Here is a 19,574-nt window from a genome sequence, read left to right as displayed (position 1 = left end):
GTCCCGATGCTGCCACTGGTTATCTGAGTCTGTTCACCTGGAAGATGCAGGTTGAGACTGGATCGTTTTTCTCTTCCCTTTCAATTGTCATCCTCTGTCTATAAGGAAGAAGATTAACATCCCTGCATTATTCTGCCTTTGGTCCTCTGATTTCAGTTCCCAAGGAGGTTCTGTCCAACCAGGAAAAGCCCTGCAGGTCTGAGGTCCCTGGTGCCTTGTGCAGGCCTTGCTGCTCAGGAAGGGCCCCGGAGCAGAACTGCCTCCAGCAGCCGCACGGCCTGTTGTCACGCTTCAGGCCCGCTGTACTCAGTCGACTCCCTGCTTGTCCAAAGCTCAGCTGTCCTTTGGCGCATGGCTGGGTCTTCCCCCACCCCCATCCTGCTCGCCATAGCCGACACAGCACCTGGTACAGTCAGCGGCTAGCGTCTGTCCACTGAAGCCATGTGGCCCTCTCCCACCAGTTCCCATGTAGTCCCAGCACTGGGCTCAGGGCCTGCCTTGCACAGCTGCTCACTCGAATCATCCAGATAGCTGCAAGGAACCTCAATTGGAAATTTAAATGTATCCACCTAACTTTTGGCTAAAAGCACCTGAGTAATTGGAATAATTATGAAACCTGAGTTGATGTGTTCAGGACATCACAAAACCTTTGGAGCTACAAGGGACTTCATGGTTCATTTCATCTCAACCCCCACATCGCTGTCTTATCTGTGAGAAGCTGGGGGCACAGAGGTTAAGGGATTTGTGTAGAAGCACATGGCCTCACAGATGAGCCTCAACAGTCAGCTTAGTAGCCCGTGAATCATCTAACTGCAGGCATCACTGTTCCGATCTGATTCTTCCTCCTAGGATGTGTGAATACGTCGACCACCTGCACGAGCACTTCAAGTATCCTGTGACAATCAAGCAGGCTTCCTACATGCCTCCTAAGGTAAGCTGCGGCCTCCCAGAGACGCTGCCAGCCACGGCTGTGCCCACGACCCAGCCCTTGCACCACAAAGCTTTTACCCTGTAGAGCTTATTTTTAGCACCTAGAATCAAATTCCTAAGGCTTAAAGGTCAGAGCTTGGAAGTTAAACTAGCCAACAAAGATTCTCTCAGATTAGCTTTTCCTCTCTCGTTGAGGCCTTAAAACATATACACCTTGTACAAAAAAATCCCACAAAAAAAAACAAAACAAAAAACCTAGCACTACGCTGTAAGTCTGTGACTTATAGGTTTGACTGTAGTTGCGTTACAGGGGAAGTTCTCCTATCATGTTCAAGAGGTCAAAGATTGAACTATCAAAGAAGCCTGATTAGTTACCCGTCCTGGCAGGTAGCCAATAGTGGCCCCTCTGCCCTATTTCAAAAAAATCTGAAAAAAAATTTTTTTTAAAGATTTACTTGAAAGGCAGAGAGAGATCTGTCTGCTGGTTCACTCCCCAGATGCCTGCAACAGCTGGGCTGGGCCAGGTAGAAGCCAGGACCTCCATCAGTCTCCCACATGGGTGGCAGGAATCCAAGTACTTGTGCTATCATGCACTGCCTCCCAGGTGCATTAGCAGGTAGCTGGATTGAAAGCAGAGGAACCGGGACTTAAACTGACACTTTGATATGGGAAACTGGCATTCTAAGTGGCAGCTTAACCTGCTGTGCCCCAACACCTGCTCCTGAAAATTTATATTTAAAACCCTTATTAGGAGTGGGTGAGTTCTAGTCCTGATTCGTGCTTCCTGCTTATGCACACCCTGGGAGTCAGTAGGTGTTGGCTTAAGTACTTGGGTCCCTGTCACCCACATGGGAGACCCAGACAGGGTTCCTCTGCTGGAGTGAGCCTGGCCCAGCATCCTCTTTGGTGGACATCTGGGAAGTCAACCAGCAGATAGGAGACTTCTTTCTAATAAAATAAAACTTATAAAATATTGACACCTCTGACTTATATTTAAAAGCACTGTAGTAGCAGCAGAAACACATAATACATGTTTTGGTTCCAGGTGTTTTTGGCACCACTCACTTTCTTGTCTTTGCTAGGCTGCTGGCTATTCAACCGAAATGAAGGAGGAATCTGTGAAGAAACACCAGTATCCAGAGGGTGAAGTCTGGAAGAGACTCCATGCCGCTCACGAAAATTAAGTGTTCAGCCCTAAAAAGCTTAAAATGTCTTTTAGTACAGCTATATAAGTAGGATGGGGCGGGGGGGGGGGGGGGGGAGTATCTTACCCATCACAAGGTTAATGAAAGACATTAACCTTGGGAATGAACTCAGTAATGACAACTTGATTCTTCTAGCCAATCAACCCACAGGCTTCTCTTTAATCCTTAAACCTAGATTTACCTAACACAGTCTGGGAAGGTATTCTTCCAAATGTTCTATCAAGTGCAGGTACCTAGACATTAAAACTGTACTTTAAAAATAAGCAGTATGCTGCATAATTTGTTGGGAAGTTTTTTCATTTTTTTCTCTATTTAACACTTGTCATAAATCAGCAGAATAATAATAGTTCTGCAGCACCACAGGGTATCTGTGATACAACAAAGGGAAAGATTCCACTGATTAGTCCTGGAGTGGTTTAACATCCCTTTCTTGTTCAGTCTAAGGATATTAGAGAATTCACACTATACTGAAACTAATGACAATTTCACAGATTTTTTTTTAAAGATTTATTTATTTGAAAGGCAGAGTTACAGAGAGGCAGAGGCACATAGAGAGAGATGTCTTCACTCCCCAGATGGCTGCAACATGGAGAGCTGTGCCGATCCGAAGCCAGGAGCCAAGAGCTTCTGCGTCTCCTACGTGGGTGCAGGAGCCCAAGGACTTGGGCCATCTTCTGCTGCTTTCCCAGGCCATAGCAGAGAGCTGGATCGGAACTGGAGCAGCTGGGACTCAAACCGGTGCCCATATGGGATGCTGGGAATGCAGGTGGCAGCTTTACCCGCTACGCCACAGTGCCGGCCCCAGATTATTTCTTAATTTTATTTTAATAGCCTCCATCTATTGGTTCACTCCTTAAATGTCTACAACAGTTGGATCCAAAGCCTGGGGTGGAAACTCAATCCAGGTCTCCCACATAGGTGGTAGGAACTCAACTACTTGAGCCTCACTGCTGTCTCTGAGAGTCTGCACTAGCAGGAAGCTGGAGTCGGGAGCCAGATCTGGTGAGTGAACCCAGGTACTCAAACATGAACAGGAGCATCTTGATTGCTGGGCTAAATGCCTGCCCCTTAAAAACCTCTCTCCTGAATGGTCCTTACATTTTAGTGACAAAATGCAGCTAAAATGAATTGAATCAGTGTAAAACAGGGCAGAATGTATTGTTTAGTCAATAAGATATTTTAATTAGTTTGATAATATATATTAACCTATAAGTAGCATCCAAATGAGAATACAACATCTGCTGACTTAGTTTAATCTTTCAGGCAGGACTAAGCAGATAAATAGCAATAAGTAATGAAAAAGACATGGACAAATACAAACACTTTATTATAGCAATATATAAAACAAATGTAACTTTAAATGTTATAACCACATTATACATCATGATTGGCAGTGTCAATGAGCTCACTCAAATTTGGAGGAATTCACAATTCTTGAAACTTACTGACCTTTTTTCATAAAGACAAGATCAAAATATATGTACATATTTCAAGAGTATATACATTTCTACTCCTCACTTCATAAATTCAGCATTTTCCTACACTCTCAGAGTTAAACAGGTTCATCTTTTTGTTACTCAAAGAACCAAAGTTATATTTGCCAGTGGCAACATTCTTAGAAGTTAATGAATAATAAGTGAAAGATCAGATGGATTTCTTACCTAGTTTCTTTCTCCTTTAGAGCAAAAAGAACTTTCACCTTTAGCCCAACCCCTGAAGACTGATAATATCCTTCCAACAACCATTGCGAAAACACACTAAACAGCCATCTCCATTTTAATAGTTGGATGTGGGTTGTACCCTTCAAGCTGAAAATCTTCAGCTTTGAAATCATCAATCGTCTCAACTTTTCGAAGAATTTTGAGCTTTGGGAAAGGTCTTGGTTCTCGCTGAAGCTAAAAAAACAAAAACAAACAAACAAACAAAAAACAATTAAGACCATGATTTGGCCATGTCTGCACAAGGTGGCTTAATTCTGTTCCCAGGGCCTCTTAATACAACAAGTATGCAGCATTCAATCAACAAGGTTTTACTTCACAGGGCTGTTAAGATTGCAGCTACCTCAACCCTGGTTATGCATCCTCCCACACAGCTCCAGGGTGAAGGGTGCTCTGTTGGCATTACACAGTGTCAGGAACCTGGTGGCTCACCAGGTGTAAATTCTTACTGTCACACCTGGTAAATTAAAGCTGGGGACACAGGCTTTTACTTTTCTGTGTCTGTAACTCACAGTAGCACTCAGTGTGGATACTTGATTTCCACAGTCCCTATCACAACTGGCCCTGGCAGGAAGCAAAAGGGAAGACATCTGCTGACAGCTGACACAGCAGCGATCGGAACATGGACACATAGGTTACAACTTCACATCACCGTGTCCAACACAAGAGCAGACAGAAGTCACCCCTCCCTCTACTCAAAAGCAGCCAAGCCCCTGCAAAGGAGTAACTTTAAAAACTCAGCTCTGGGGGCCGGCGCTGTGGCACAGCAGGTTAACACCCTGGCCTGAAGCGCCAGCGTCCCATATGGGCGCCAGTTTGAGACCCGGCTGTTCTACTTCCAATCCAGCTCTCTGCTATGGCCTGGAGAAACACGTGGGAGGCCCGGAAGAAGCTCCTGGCTCCTGGCTTCAGCTTGGCACAGCTCTGGCCATTGTGGCCAACTGCGGAGTGAACCAGCGGATGGAAGACCTCTCTCTCTCTCTCTCTCTCTCTCTGCGTAACTCTGACTTTCAAATAAACTCAGCTCTGAAGGGGCTGAAAGGTTCTTGGTTCTAAATCTTTCTTTACTGGGAGTCAGGAAGCATAAAATGAGAACATTTGCATTTCAATTCTTCAAGTAAAATTCTGAGTTAAATATCACCTCTGAGGTGGCCCAAGATACCCTGTGGTACTGATGCTTCGTACCTCACAGTACCTGTCAGGTGCAGTGCCCGTGGCCTGCCTCATCCCTGCTCATCTGCCCTCCACCCTTCCCTAAAAAGGAGGCCCTGCAGTCAGAGCAGTCGCCTCTATCTGGGACACAGTATCCACACAAGGATGCTCTACCAGTCAGCCTTTTTTCCCAAGGGAGGGTACCAAACCAAAAAGTGAGACAGATAGCACTCACCTGAGTTTTCAGAGGCTCAATGTGGTTCAGGTAAATATGAGCATCTCCCAAAGTATGTACAAAATCACCTGGCTGAAGGAATCCCATGGGAGAAAGCAGAACAGTCAATGTCTTAGTCTCCATTCCTTTAAAACAGTCATTTAAAAACACACTCTAGAGTATACTGCCACCCCCAAGGCTTTAAAAAAAAATAACCGGTGAGGAAAGTGAATTCATAAAAGTGGTAATATAAAGCACCTCTATTTCATTACATGGACCAGAGGGCAGGACAGCTCCGTGGAGGGTTACAGTGAGCCAGCTTGTGTCTGTCTTAGATACACAGTCAGCCCTCCATACCTGCAACCAACCAGGCTGAACACCGAGAATTCCTCTGCACTGAACATGTTCAAACATTTTGTTCATTATTTCTTAAACAACACCCACTATTTACATAGCATTTACATTTTCTTAGTACGTCTTCTAGAGATGATGTAAGATTACAGAGGGATGTGCACAGAGTATATGCAAGTGCTTGGCCATTTTACATAAGACTTGAGCATCCTAGGGTTTTGGTATCTAAGTCGCCCCCCACACATACAGGGGGACAACTGAGCAACATTTTAAAACTGATCAGACCCCGAAGCCTCTGCAGCCTGCTTTTTGTGGGAAGGCGTCGAGGAGCTCAGTGTGCCAAGCTGGCAGCGATCCTGCCTTCCCAGAGCAGCCCACCTTCAGGCCGGTGACGTGCGCGATCATGTAGGTGAGCAGGGCATAGCTGGCGATGTTGAAGGGCACGCCCAGGCCCATGTCTCCCGACCTCTGGTACAGCTGGCAGGACAGCTCCCCATTCACCACGTAGAACTGGCAGAGGGCATGGCACGGGGGCAGCGCCATCAGAGGAAGGTCTGAGGAACCAGCACAAAGAGAATGAGAAGCGACAGTTCTCAAGTCATTCAAATCAGGAAGGGGAAAGAAGCCAACCTGGGAACTATGACAAAGAGCCACTGGGCCGCAGCAACCCCCATGACCCTCACCTGCCAGTCACACTGGGAATCAGACCACTCCCTCTACCTGCTGCAGCAATGGCACAAAGCAGAGGGAGGCCTGCCCGTCAACGTGCCATTTCTGCGGATGGACGGTTAACCGCAGCAACACGCTCCCACCTGCGCATTAACCACGTGCTACTTTCTGTGGCCACACCGCAAATACAGACAGAATGGTTCCACTTGCAGAGGCCCCAGGAAGTTGGCCTCTCAGGCACAGCCCCCTGTACTAAGTATTATAGATGCAAACATTCCACTCTGGATACTTACCCTGGTAGAGTTTAACTTCAGAATACAATGATTAACAACACTTATAGGGAGGGAAGTGATCTGAAAGTTCATTTGCTCCAACTTGATGTTAAAATCTTATTTGTGTTTTTATAGGCAATTTAAAGCCTATAATACAAATTAAGATCATCCGGGTCCAACCTCACAAGTAGAAGGTGAAAACGGGATGAACTATGACAGCCAACCGTGTGGCCAGGGCACTGCCCGGGGTCCTGCCTCCCTCTAGCAGCCAGGGCACAATGCCACTGGAGTCCCTCTGTGCTCACAGCAGGGTCAGTGCAAAGGAGGATGACTGGGGTGCTTCCCACCTTTGGGATTCCAGGCACACATGATGATTCTTCTGTCATCAGGGTTGGTTTTGATGGTATCGATCACCTTCTGCAGTTGGTCTACTCCTTGACCTGAATAATCTGTAGAATTGTTAAGAGAGAACATTCACACGTTAATCAAAGTCTCTAAGACACCTCTGAGGTCATCTATTACAGCCTCGCCCAACCCACAGCCTTCATGCAAACTTTCCAGATCTTGCTGGGTTGCACTGAAGGTACCATATGAGCTGAATAAAATCTATTTTCTGTTGTACACACCAGTCCTTTACAAATTTGGCCTGTCATGGTGTTACCTGCTCCCCTGGCCCCTCTGACTATTCTCCAGTCTCAGCAATCTTGGTTTCTTCCAATGGTCCCCTGGGACTTAAGTCTCTGTACCCATCAACCTTTTTTTATTTATTTATTTATCTATTTATTTGAAAGAGGCAGAGGTAGAGGTAGAGAGAGAGATCTTTCATCTGCTGGTTCACTCCCCAGATGGCCACAATGGCTAGAGCTGGTCCGATCCAAAGCCAGGAGCTTCTTCTGGGTCTCCCATGATGCTGTAGACACCCAAGGACTTGGGCCATCCTCTACTGCTTTCCCAGACCATAGCAGAGAGCTGGATTGGAAATGGAGCAGCTGGGACTCAGAACTGGCACCCATATGGGATGCCGGCACTGCAGGTGGCATCTTTTACCCACTACACCACAATGCCAGCCCTGTCATCAACCATTCTTGTCAGCTCACTGACATACCGTTTATCCTTGTCCCACTCAAAGTATTGGATCTTATCTAGGATACAGCATTCCATACACATTCCAATGAACAGGACCACAGGTACCTTCCCAAGGCTAGACAATACCCTGTCCCCAGGATACAGTTTACAATTTAGCAGCTAAATAGGGACTTAATAGGGAGACTTCACTAATGAAGACCCCATCTTGCACTCCTCTCCTAGTCCTGGTCTCTGGACTGAAACTTCTTGCCATCCATCCAAGATGAAACTGAAGTGCAGAAATGATTTGTTAACAGAGTACACACCTGCACCTTTTCTTCTAGTTAACCTTCCACTGACACAAGTCAGGCAATGTTCCAGTCCAGTTCTCACATTTTTTGGTAGGAAAGTCCTCTCAAAACCACAATTCCAAAAAAAAGTAACATCGACAATTTTAAAATGATGGGCTGTGATGGAACAGCTCTGTATCTTGATTGTGGCAGCAGTTCCATGACATGAGCTAAACTTGCAGACAAACACACGGATGTGTGTAAAACCGGCAAAATCTGTTAAGCTGTTCAGACTGCACCAATGTCAGTTTATACAAGGTGCCACTGTGGAGGAAACTGCCTGAAGAAGACAGGGGAACTCAGTCTATACAAACATAAATGCTGCAACTTCCTGTAAGTTGTAACTCTTTCAAAATAAAAAATTGAAAACAAGATTAACTTCCTTAGGGAAATACAACAGTTAAGGGCTGGCATTGTGGCACAGCAGGTTAAGCCACCAGGTGGGAACGGGTGACAATGGCATCCCACATGAGTGCTGCTTCTAGTCCCAGTTGTTCCACTTCCAATCCAGCTCCCTGCTGATGCACCTGGGAAGGCAATGGAAGGTGGCCCAAGTACTTGGGCCCCTGCCACCCACATGGGAAACCAGGATGAAGTTCCAGGCTCCTGGTTTTGGCCTGGCCCCACCTTGTCATGGTGCCATTTGCGAAGTGAACTAGCAGATGGAAGAGTTCTGTCCCCCCCTCTCTAATTCTGCCTTTCAAATAAAATAAATTTAAAAAACCTAACAGTTTAAACTAAGGCCATAATTTTACTGAGAAACAATAAGTAATCAAACACTAAGCAGGATGGAAGGCACCATTAGCTAAGGAAGTGGCCTCATAACCTAAGGTGATCACAGACCAATAGCCTGTAGACCATTTACCTGCAGAGAGTCTGGCCCACACAGTATTTTTGTTACAGTAAAGTATATATGACAATAATAATTTCTTTATGCTTCCTATATTTGAGACACAGAAAGAGAGAGATCACTCCCCAAATGCCTACAGTGGCCTAGTAGCCAAAGCTGGGAACTGAGAACTCAATTCAGGTGTCCCATGTGGGTGACAGGAACAAAACAATACTTGGGCCATCCCTGCTGCCTCCCCAGAGTCCACATTAGCAGGAAGCTGGAATCAGGAGCCAGAGCTGGGTATCAAACCCAGGCACTCCGATGTGTGTCCCCAGCATTATCTCAACTATTAGGCCAAAGGCCCGCCCCACCATTTAACCTTTAAGCATGCAGTTCAGAGGTATTAAGTACATTCACATCACACAAGCATCACCATACTTAACAGAACTTTTTCATCATCAGAAATTAAAACTGTCTACCCATCAAACTCTTACTCCTCACTCCCTCTTTCCCCAGCCCATGGGGAAACCACACTTTCTGTCTCTGTAAGCTTACCTATTCCAGGTCTGTACAATACTTTACAACTTCCTGAAGTTTGCCAAATTTAAAAGATCTTATGATTGTACATGAGTATGGATTTTAGGCTTTTACTGAGGAACTGTGACGCTAGGCCCAAATCCCTCCAGCCAGCTGGGAGTGAAACGTGATGGCCCTCTCTAAAGCCATACACGCTGCAGGTTGCAGGTCCCTGCCCAGCCACGAAACTGTACTTCATGAACATGCATGCACACGCACACACACGGGGTGGGGGTGGGGGGGCATTTGTTCTGGCAAGTGGTGCCACCTATGGTGACAGGGAAAGGAGAAAGTCTAGGAGTGAGACCATTTTCTTTTTCTTCTTCCACCCCAGCAGAGTAAGGAGAGGGTGACCTGGGGACTATGCTGTCACACCAGCGCCACCTACAGTTTGCTGGAGTCTCAGCCTTGAAAAGAAGGCGGAAGCCAGCCCAAGGCAATTGCAGGCAGGCACCTTGTCTCACAGATGAGATTCTTCCCTACCCTGCTGCCCAGCACAAACACCTCTGCCGCAGCCAGCCATCTGCTCCTGACCCGGGTTTGGGAAGGGCCAAGCACACGCTAAACAACAGATAAACACGATTCCCCAAGAGTGTGACGTTGTGGTTTCTCCACCTTAACCTGGTGCAGCTTCTCAGGATGAAGTTACACACTGGTTCCCATGACACTAATCATCCTGCAGACTTTACCTGAAATAATGCAGTAAAAACTCACCCTAGGAAGGAAACCTGAAGCCTTCTTCTGTCTCCTCACCTGAGTCCTTATCTTTGTATTCTGCACCAAAATGCCTCCACTGGAAGCCATAAACTGGACCCAGGTCCCCTTCTTGTCTGGTGGAGAATCCCAGGCTGTCCAAAAAGTCTCGGGATGCATTGGCATCCCAGATTTTCACTCCCTTGGAAGACAGTTCTTTAGCATTTGTGGATCCCTGGAAAAGAAGGGAAGAGGTATTCAAGTGAAAACTGAGCCATCTGGCTGAGCCCCAGACAGCCTGCCACCCCGCAGGTCTCCAGCCCCTGCTGGCAGGCTGGGGCGGGCATTCAGTGGGTCCATGCAGAGCTGGTCCCCGCCCAGACTTTTGAGGGCTTCCCTTGTTGGGAACAACCCTCTGAAATGTTTTCTTTTGTTCCCTTCAACTAAACATTCTAAATACCTCCAACTCAGCTGACAGGTCTATTTATTCTTCAATTGTGTTCTGTGTCTAAGTGATAACCCCAAATTAACGGAATGCCCTTTATGCAGTCTGTTCAGTGCATCAGATATAGAGGATATAGGGCATGTCTAATACAGTATTAGCTTTTCTGGCAAATCTACCAGTCAAACCGCACTGAATTCAGACACAAATTCCTTCACATCTTACATGTGCCACTATGCAGTCATGTTCACTCAATCTATACTTACACAATTGTGTGGGCTTTTTTTTTTTTTGGTCAAGTACATCGTACCCCTTAGATTTGACCCGTGACACCTTAACCTGCATTCCAATTATGCATCCAGGTCAGGGACAGACCCTCTTGTGCCCCTGGCACTCCAGGCTCCATGCCTGACCCTTATACCCCCCCTCTCTCTAGCTTCACTATCACCCATGGACAGCACATGAGTAGCATCCACCACACGTGATTACTGTGAGGATAAAATGAACAAAATGCTTAGTGTTCAATAGGAACTAGCTATGGGATGGCCCTGTCTTGTCCAGGGCTCTAGCTGCAGCACAGGTGCAAACTGATTCCTCTATTTTACTGAGTTGCAATCTCTCTCTCAGAAGCGAGTCTGACGCTCCCCGTAAGGACAGAATTCCTTATTCAAGCTTTAAGTTAAAACAGGTGAAGGCATTTCCTGTCTGAGCATTTTGCTTCCTCCCTTTGTAGTGTTCAGTCTAATGTGTATTTTTACTTGCAACAAACCATTTCTCAAAGTTTCACATACTACTTTAAGTCTCTCCTTTCCCCCCAGACTGGGAACTAGCTAGTCTTTAGTCCTCTTCTGAGAATCATGACAATGTGCTACAGAACCAGAGGCTGTCAGTTGACAGAGGTCAACACCAACTGAAATATCCCAGGGAACATGGAACTAAGGGAAGATTAGACTGGATCCAAATCTAAAGTCTAGAATGGGATGAGAGGTAATGAGTCTGATTTGGCCCAAGACCCTCTGAGTCACATTAAGTGCTCTACAGAAGAGACCCTAACTTCTCGCATGGCCCAGAACTGAGCACATCTCCTCAGGCATCCTCCAATGAACACTGGACAGCCCATCACTGGTTCCGGACCAGGACATGAAACTTGGAAGCACTCAGGCTTAGCTGCTGCGTGGCACTCCAGTCCTTGCCCAAGCATTCAGCTCTTTGGAAAAGGCTTATCTTTTTTTTATTTTTTTAGGATTTATTTTTTATTTATTTGAAAGGTAGAGTTACAGAGAGAGAGAGAGAGAGAGAATCTTTCATCTACTAATCCACTCCCCAAATGGCTCAACAGCCAGGGCTGTGCCAGGCCTACGTCTCCCACGTAGCCGCAGGGACCCAAGCACTTGGGCCATCTTCCATTGCTTTCCCAGGCTTGCCAGCAGGAAGCTAGATCGAAAGTGGAACAGCCGGGGCTTGAACTGGCGCCCACATGGGATGCTGGCTTTGCAGGTGGTGGCTTAACCTGCCACACCACAATGCCCACCCCAGAAAAGGTTTATCTCAAAGAGACTTCTAGTTTACACAAACATGAGAATACATCTGGTAGCTATATTCAGGACCAACATATGTCCAGTAGGCACCATGTGTTGGGTGTCTCTACGATACAAAAGGAACAAAAGAGAACAACAGAAACAAATTCAGGGCCCTGATGGAGCTTACAGCACATCTTATCTCTTCTCCTTCTAAGGGAGAAAGGGAGGAGGCTGACATTACATACCAGATGTTTCTCTACGGAGAGAAATGAGGTGAGGGGAGCTTCACAGTGCAGATGAAGAGGCCAGGGAAGGTGCGAGCAGAGACCAGCAGGAGGGAGTCACAATGCATGTAAAGAAGGCTCCAAGGTGTGGGAATGCAAGCGCAGAGTCCCATGTGCTCAAAGATTGGCAAGGAGGCCAGGAAAGGTGGGGCAGAGAGCAGCAGCCATGGCCAGCGCTCCGGAGCCAGAAGAGAGGCCTTGATAAGGACCAGACTCTCAGGGCATGAGAAGGGAGTTGCTGGGGCTTTAGGCCAAGGCATGACACAATCTGGCTTGTAAATGATCTCGCTGGCTGCTGTGCTGAAAGCAGACTGTGCACTTGCAATAGCAGCAACTTTTTTACCTTGATAAACCACAGCAACTCCTCCAAGACACCCTTCCAGAATACACGTTTGGTTGTCAGCAGAGGAAATTCATCTGAAAAACAGTTTGCCGCACAGTTTGAAGACGGGAAAAAAGAACACCCTGTCCAAATTTCTGTGGAAGAAAAGTGCCCTGGGACATGAGGGCCTGATGTGATAATAGAAACATCTGGAAAACTGCAATTCTGAGTGGGCACCAGGGATCGGGGCAAGTCAGTGACACACTTCAGATGGACACAGCCCTCCTGAGTCTTGGCAAGCCCTGGACACAGGAATTATTCCTTCTTTAAAATATTTATTTATTTGAGAGGTAGAGTTATAGACAGAGAGGCCTTCCCTCTGCTGGTTCCCTCCCCAAATGGCCACATTAGCCAGAGCTGGGCCGATCCGCAGCCAGGAGCCAGGAGCTCACCATGTGGGTGCAGGGGCCCAAGCAGCTGGGACATTTTCCATTGCTTTCCCAGGCCATTAGCAGGGAGCTGGATCAGAAGTACAGTAGTCTGGGCAAGCGCCATGGTGCAGTAGGTTATCCTCCGTCTGTGGCACCGGCATTCCATATGGGCGCTGGTTCTAGTCCCGGCTGCTCCTCTTACAATCCAGCTCTCTGCTATGGCCTGGGAAAGCAGTAGAGGATGGCCCAAGTGCTTGGGCTCCTGCACCTGCATGGGAGACCAGGAGGAAGCAGCTGGCTCCTGGCTTCGGATCGGCACAGCTCCGGCTGTTGCGGCCATTTGGGGAGTGAACCAACGGAAGGAAGACCTTTCTCTCCATCTCTCCCTCTCATTGTCTGTAACTCTACCTGTCAAATAAATAAATAAAATCTTAAAAAAAAAAAAAAGTATAGCAGCCAGGAGTTGAATCTATAGCACCCACATGGGAGGTGCTGCAGGCGGAGGCTTAAGCTACTACTCTACAGTAGTGGCCCCTGGACAGAGGAATTTCACACAGTGAAACTGAGGGTAGGGAGTGCCCACATGGAAAAGGCAAAGAACAGCCATCTACCACAGAAGACCAGGTGTGTGCCCAAAGCCCAAAGGCACCCATGACTAATTCCACTATGGCCCTGCTCAGGGCATAGTTGATATCACATTGGCCAAAAATACAGAATTTAGCTGTAAAACAAACTGACCTTTTTTTCCCCAGTGTGCCCTAATCAGTTCAAATATTTTATATATATGATCCTATTAATGCTCAACTCAAGCCTCCTCCAGGAGCCATGAAGATCTCCATTTTACAGATCTGGGAGGCAATATGTAAGTTTGCACAGCTTAAGGGACAAAAAGGGAGGCATCAAGCAATAGAGGAATAAAAAGTGTAAAAACCCATCTTTAAATGCAGCACCTATTTAGCCCACATCATTGGCTGTACAGCTGACATCTGTGTGACAGGGAGATTTTCAAGCTCTGGCTCTTATCAGTATTGCTTATGGAGCATCATTTCTTCCAGTTTTTTTTTTTTTTTTTAAGATTTATTTATTTATTTGAAAGTCAGAGTTACAGAGAAAGAGAGGTCTTCCATCCAATGGTTCACTCCCCAAATGGCCGCTATGGCCAGAGCTGTGCCAATCCGAAGCCAGGAGCCAGGAGCCTCCTCCGGGTCTCCCACACGGGTGCAGGGGCCCAAGGACTTGAGCCATCTTCTACTGCTTTCCCAGGCCATAGCAGAGAGCTGGATGGGAAGTGGAGCAGCCAGGACACGAATCAGAGCCCATATGGGATGCTGGCACTGCAGGCAACGGCTTTACCTGCTACACCACAGCGCCAGCCCCCATTTCCTCCATTTTTAACGTACGGGGAAGCTGAAAACCAGAAAGGTAAGCTGGCTCACTCTCTAAGCAGAGGGGGTGAATTAAAAACTAGTTCTGCGGCTCATCAGAAGCCAATGACTGGGCTTGCAGCTGCTCAGAGGACGGCCGCAAGTTGTCCAAAGCAGGGCAGCCCCCGGCCCCTGGTGCAGTTTCCGGTTTCTAGAATGGGTGTGCGGGTTGGGGAGGGGCTCTTCCCTGACTACAGGCACCCCTCTTCACCAACAGCGGCTCTCCCCTGCAACCCCGCTCCGCCCCAGTGTCAAAGATGCTGTTCGGTCTCCTCGGAGGGTGCACTGAGCAGGATCCTAGATCTGCCGTTGGGGAGGGGCAAATCTGTCGCCCCAGCGACAGCCTGATGCTGCCACCCTCCCAGTCACTTCCTCCCTGGGCCGTCCGACGGAACCAGATGAGTAATGGCTCCTAACTCGGACTCTCGAGCCCACCCCTCGGCTCTCTCCCGCCTCCTGCCGCCCCGCCCACACCGTTTGCGCTCCAGTTTTTAAACGCTGCAAAGCGCAACACAGCTAGCGCGCGGAGTGGCGGCCCCCTGGCCAACGCCTGGGCAAGCCTGGGCAAGTCTCTGCCCCTCTCCCGGATGGGGCGAACGCTCCCAGCTCACGCTGGCTTTGGAAGGCTATGAAGCTAGGAGGCTCAGGGCTCCTATCTGTGGGGCTCTACGCAAATCACCTCTCCAACCCAGGCCTCGGTTCCCGCGCCCGGGAAATGGGGATGCGATGCTTCCCCTGCGACGCGGGACTGAGGGTAGGGCCAGCCGTGCAGCGCCCTCCTGCCCGCCCCCCGGCGCTGTCACCTCTCAGGCTGTAGCGCGCCTGCATGCCGAACACCGACAGGGTGCCGGTGCCCGTGCGGTCCTCCTTCCTGAAGCCGCAGCGCAGGATGTGCTCGATCTGCCCCAGGTACTGCAGCTCCCCGTGGGGCGGCCGCGCCTCGGCGCCCTGCTCCTGCGCCGTGGGCGGCGACGGCAGCTCAGAGCCGGCGGCGGGCATGGCGCGGGCGGCCTGGCGGCGGAGACGGCGGAGACGCGGCTTGTCGGTGGGCTAAGGTGGGCTCGGCGGCCGGGCCCCTTCCGGGCGCTCTTTTCCCGCCACCTCCAGAGCTCCGCCTCTTCCTGCGCGGCCGCGCTGGCTCCTCCCCTCGCTTCCCGGCAGGGCGGGGCGCGGTGGGAGGCCCCTGGGTCAGAGGTGCAGTCAGCACCCTGGGATCCGTCATCTCCACAGCTAGGAAATTCTTCGTCCCATTCAGCCCAGGAGAAATTCCTAACCCTTGCAGCCTAGTACATTGGTCCGGAGGGCCGATCTAGTTTTGAAGGTTTGGAGGCTGAACTACAGAAGCCTGGAGCAATTGTGGTAATGTTCGTGCATTATTAAATATTTTTTAAAAACCTCTTTTGAGATTCTCCTGTAACGTTGATGACAGTGTAATAAGGAATTTTCACTTTCTTTGCCCCCAATCCTCTGAAGGCCAGCAGCTGGAGCAAGTGGAAAGTGACAGCCAAAAATTCTTCAGGTTTTAAGATTTATTTATTTATTTATTTATTTGAAAGGCAGAGTTGCAGGGAGAGATCTTCCATCCACTGGTTTACCCCCCCAAATGGCTGCAAGGGCTCCAGGAGGAAGCCAGGAGACTTGAACTCCAACTGGGTCTCCCACGTGGGAGTAGGGGCCCAAGCACTTTCTCCATCTTCTGCTGCCTTCCCAGGCGTATTAGCAGGGAACTGGATTGGAAATGGAGTGGCCTGGATTTGAACCACAGCTCCCATGCAGGATGCAGGTAATGCAGGTGGTGGCTTAACCTGTTGCGCCACAACTCTGGTCCCTGGTTCTTTAGGTTTTTAATACAGACATGATCCGAGTACCTTTACTTTTAATCCAGGTGCTTGACCCGCACAGAGATAAGAATTCTAAGCCCAGGCATACATGAAGTGCATAAGTGAGAATAAGATTTATTTAAAAGTTGTGAGAGTAAGCAAAAAGTTGTGAGAGTAAGCATAAGCATAAGCATACATTGTTCTCATGTGATTGTGGACCATCTCAATGGGGAAATACCCATCATGAGTAGGCCAGAGGTTTTTGAAAGAAAGCATCGGAACAGCACCCCAACTGTGGTCAGGGGCAAAAAGCAGGCTATTCCCTCTTCTCCACCTCTTTTATGAGGTAGGGGTAGTGGTGACTTAACTGAATATTCAAAGAGGGTGGGGTCTTAGCATTGGTGAAGTCAGCTGGGTTTTTTGTGGCACCACCAAGTGGAGTTTAATATGTGGTATCATGGCTTCTCCTCCTTCCTGGTCCAGGATGAGACACAGGTGCATCCTGGGAAGGTGGGTGTTTTAGGTTGCCAGGTAGAGATTACATTGCAGGGCTGGCAGGAATTCCAGCGCACCTAGACCTAAACCCTGCCTATGCCCACTATATAAATATCATTTTTTTCAATTTTAGTGAGGTGTTTACAGTTAGACTCCAGTGAATAGAAACTGTCTGATAATGACTTTAAGATGTATCGATACATGTGTTGTAAACACAAGCAGTCAATTACATCAGCAACTGTGTATTGAGTACACATTAAGTGCTCAAAAAATTTTTATTTTTGCTGTGTCTGGGAATATAAGAATAAAAGATAAAAAGAATACAATGTGGTGGGGTCAGAACTGTGGTACATCAGGATGCGGCACTGGCATCCCATATGGGCACTGGTTCGAGTTCCGGCTGCTCCACTTCCATTCCAGCTCCCTGCTAGTGGCCTGGGAAAGCAGAAGAAGATGGCCCAGGTGCTTGGGCCCCTGCACCCACGTGGAAGACCCAGACGAAGCTCCTGGATCCTGACTTTGGACCGGCCCCGCTCCAGCCGTTACTGTCATTTGAGGGGTGAACCAGCAGATAGAAGATCTCCTCTCTCTCTCTCTCTCTCTCTTTCTCTCTCTCTCTCTCTCTGTAACTCCGACCTTCACACAAATAAATCAATCTTTTAAAAAAAAAATTACCATGTGGGCTCTGCGGAACTTGTGAAACACTGTTTCTTGCCATTCAGTAAAGTGGATGTGTAACCAGACTGAGTACATCTTTCTTTTCATATTCTGATGAACAAAAGCAAGCTACTGAGCCTGCGACTGATTAAATTGTCTGTTCAAACAGATAAATGGTGTTTGTTAGTGAATTCCAGAGACTGGCCTTGGGAAGACCAGCTGCAGGTGCAAAGTGTTCTGGTCCTCCCAGGTCAGCATGGCCAAAGGTTTGAGTTTATCGTAATGTAATGTAAAGGGGGACCAACAGCTAAGGGTCAAGCATGAGCCCTGGGCCGAGTGGGCTTCATCCTGCTAAATAAAACACTGGAATCTCTGAACACAAGACTTTGCCTCTTTCAGATCTCAGCCAAAATAATCTTTTGTAGCTACTTAGTTGTACAGAATATGTTGCCTGTGTCTCCTCATGATAAAGTCAGCCATCAAGCAAGCTTCCCATGGAACCCCACTGGCGTCAGTGCCCTGCTCGCAGGCTTTGACACCTGGCCCAGCAGCCCAACCTCCTTTATAGCCTTATTAAATTCCCCGGACCAGGCGGGCATTGTGGCTCAGCAGTTAAGCTAACCACCTGCAACACCAGCATTCCATATCTGAGTGCTGGGCAAGTCCCGCCTGTTCTGTTTTTCATTCAGTCCCATGCTAATGAGCCTAGGAAAGCAGTGGGCCCCTGTCACCCACATGGGAGACCAGGATGGAGCACCTGGCTCCTGACTCCTGGCTTCAGCCTGGCCCAGCCCCAGCCACTGCAGCCGCTTGAGGAGTGAACCAATGAGTGGAAGATATTTCTCTCTTCCTCTCACTCTCTGTCTCTCACTCTGCGTTTCAACTAACTAAATCCATAAATCTTTAAAAACAAACCAACCAACCCCAGACCTTCCTCACTAAGCAGGAGTAGTTTTTGAGACTCAAAAGTCTGCTATTGTCCTCCTTGGTCAATAGATTAAAATGTCGCTTTGCTTTAACCTCAGATCTTGTCCTTGTTATTTTTATTCAGCGTGGGGCACAGGGACTGATTGAGCTTTCAGTTACTGGTGCTTTTTCCTAGCAATCCCTTATGTATTGTCTTTGCAAGATTCTAGAATCTTTCTGCAAACGCTCACCTCTCAAGCTCAAGTTTACAGTTTTTACGACAGGAAAACAGGGTAAAAAGAAGGAGTAAATAAATACCTCTCATCTGCAGCCTTGCCGCATCTGGTCAGCAATGTGGTCTGCTCTTATATGGCACAAAACCTTTACAAAATAAATCTCAAAGACAATTTACTAAACAGTTGGCCACTGGGTAAGTTGGCGGGGAAGAAAAATACTAAGAAAAGAATAAGGAAGTGTTTCAGGAAATATTTCACGAGCCTGGTGGATGGAAAAAGTGGTGCAACGAAGGCCACAGTAAACTGAATTACATTGAGTTAAAGGGTAGCAGATAGTTTACTTTTCTAATTATTGTTTTAAATTATGCTTTTAAATGTATTTTTTAAGTTTTTTAAGTTTTTGGGGATTGAGAACAATAATATTCAAAGGTCATGAAAAAGTGGTGTGGGACATGCAGGTTGTGATGTACAAGCTGGAGGGCTAGGTCATTTCCTTTAATGACAGGGCACTGCTGCTGAGGAACGCATTAAAGTTAACATGCAGACCTGAACCGAAATGTGGCACAAACATGACAACTTCCAGGCATGCCTTTAAGAACCTCCCTTAGGATGGCCCTGCAATCTCTAGACTTCAGTGTAGGGAGGATTATAATTCTTTGGAAGAATAAAAGGTTCAGGGCTGGCACCATGGTGCAGTTGTAAAGCCACTATCTGCAGCACTGGCATCCTGTATGGACATCGGTTTGAGTCCCGGCTGCTCCACTTGCCATCCAGCTCCCTGCTAATGCACCTGGGAAAGCAATAGAAGATGGCCCAAGTCCTTGGGCCCCTGCACACTCGTGGGAGACCTGGAAGAAGCTCCTGGCTTCAGCCTGGCCTACCCCCAAAGCTGTTGAGGCCATCTGGGGAGTGAACTAGCAGATGGAAGATCTCTGCCTTTCCTGCCCTCTCTGTCACTCTCTCTCTGTAACCCTGCCTTTCAAATAAATAAATATTTTTTTTAAAAAAGG

The 19,574-nt window shown here is 47.9% G+C and overlaps 2 protein-coding genes and 1 long non-coding RNA gene across 11 annotated transcripts in view; 2 read left to right on the top strand and 1 right to left on the bottom strand.

The window, feature by feature from the left end:
- ENOSF1 (enolase superfamily member 1) overlaps positions 1-2,398 on the top strand; it is a 37,825-nt gene extending 35,427 nt beyond the window's left edge. For all 9 annotated transcript variants that reach the window (XR_016214126.1, XR_016214125.1, XR_016214124.1 and 6 more), the window contains 2 exons: positions 850-931; positions 2,013-2,398. Coding sequence is in view for 6 of the 9 variants with exons in the window: in XM_070050406.2 (XP_069906507.2) it covers positions 850-931; positions 2,013-2,114 (184 nt within the window). In the remaining 3 variants the exon portion in view is untranslated. The remainder of the gene's footprint in view (positions 1-849; positions 932-2,012) is intronic.
- Positions 2,399-3,012: 614 nt separating this feature from the next.
- LOC149123776 (uncharacterized) lies at positions 3,013-4,910 on the top strand. Its single transcript, XR_016214127.1, has 2 exons — positions 3,013-3,137; positions 4,400-4,910. It is a non-coding gene; the product is annotated as an uncharacterized LOC149123776 (long non-coding RNA).
- On the bottom strand, positions 3,442-15,588 carry TYMS (thymidylate synthetase). The gene is made up of 7 exons (XM_002713438.6): positions 15,254-15,588; positions 12,617-12,690; positions 10,088-10,262; positions 6,859-6,960; positions 5,949-6,124; positions 5,241-5,312; positions 3,442-4,030 (listed from the first exon to the last, which is right to left on the bottom strand). The coding sequence occupies exons 1-7, from the start codon at positions 15,447-15,449 to the stop codon at positions 3,893-3,895; spliced, it is 933 nt and encodes a 310-aa protein (XP_002713484.1). The 5' UTR covers positions 15,450-15,588; the 3' UTR covers positions 3,442-3,892.
- Between the last annotated feature and the right edge of the window lie 3,986 nt (positions 15,589-19,574).

The sequence above is a fragment of the Oryctolagus cuniculus genome, chromosome 10, assembly GCF_051225735.1.
Source record: "Oryctolagus cuniculus isolate XC-2025 breed Fujian yellow rabbit chromosome 10, ASM5122573v1, whole genome shotgun sequence".
In the NCBI taxonomy this organism is placed as follows: Eukaryota; Metazoa; Chordata; class Mammalia; order Lagomorpha; family Leporidae; genus Oryctolagus; species Oryctolagus cuniculus.
Note: the sequence above shows the minus strand (reverse complement) of the source record. Positions and strands in the feature narration are given on the sequence as shown.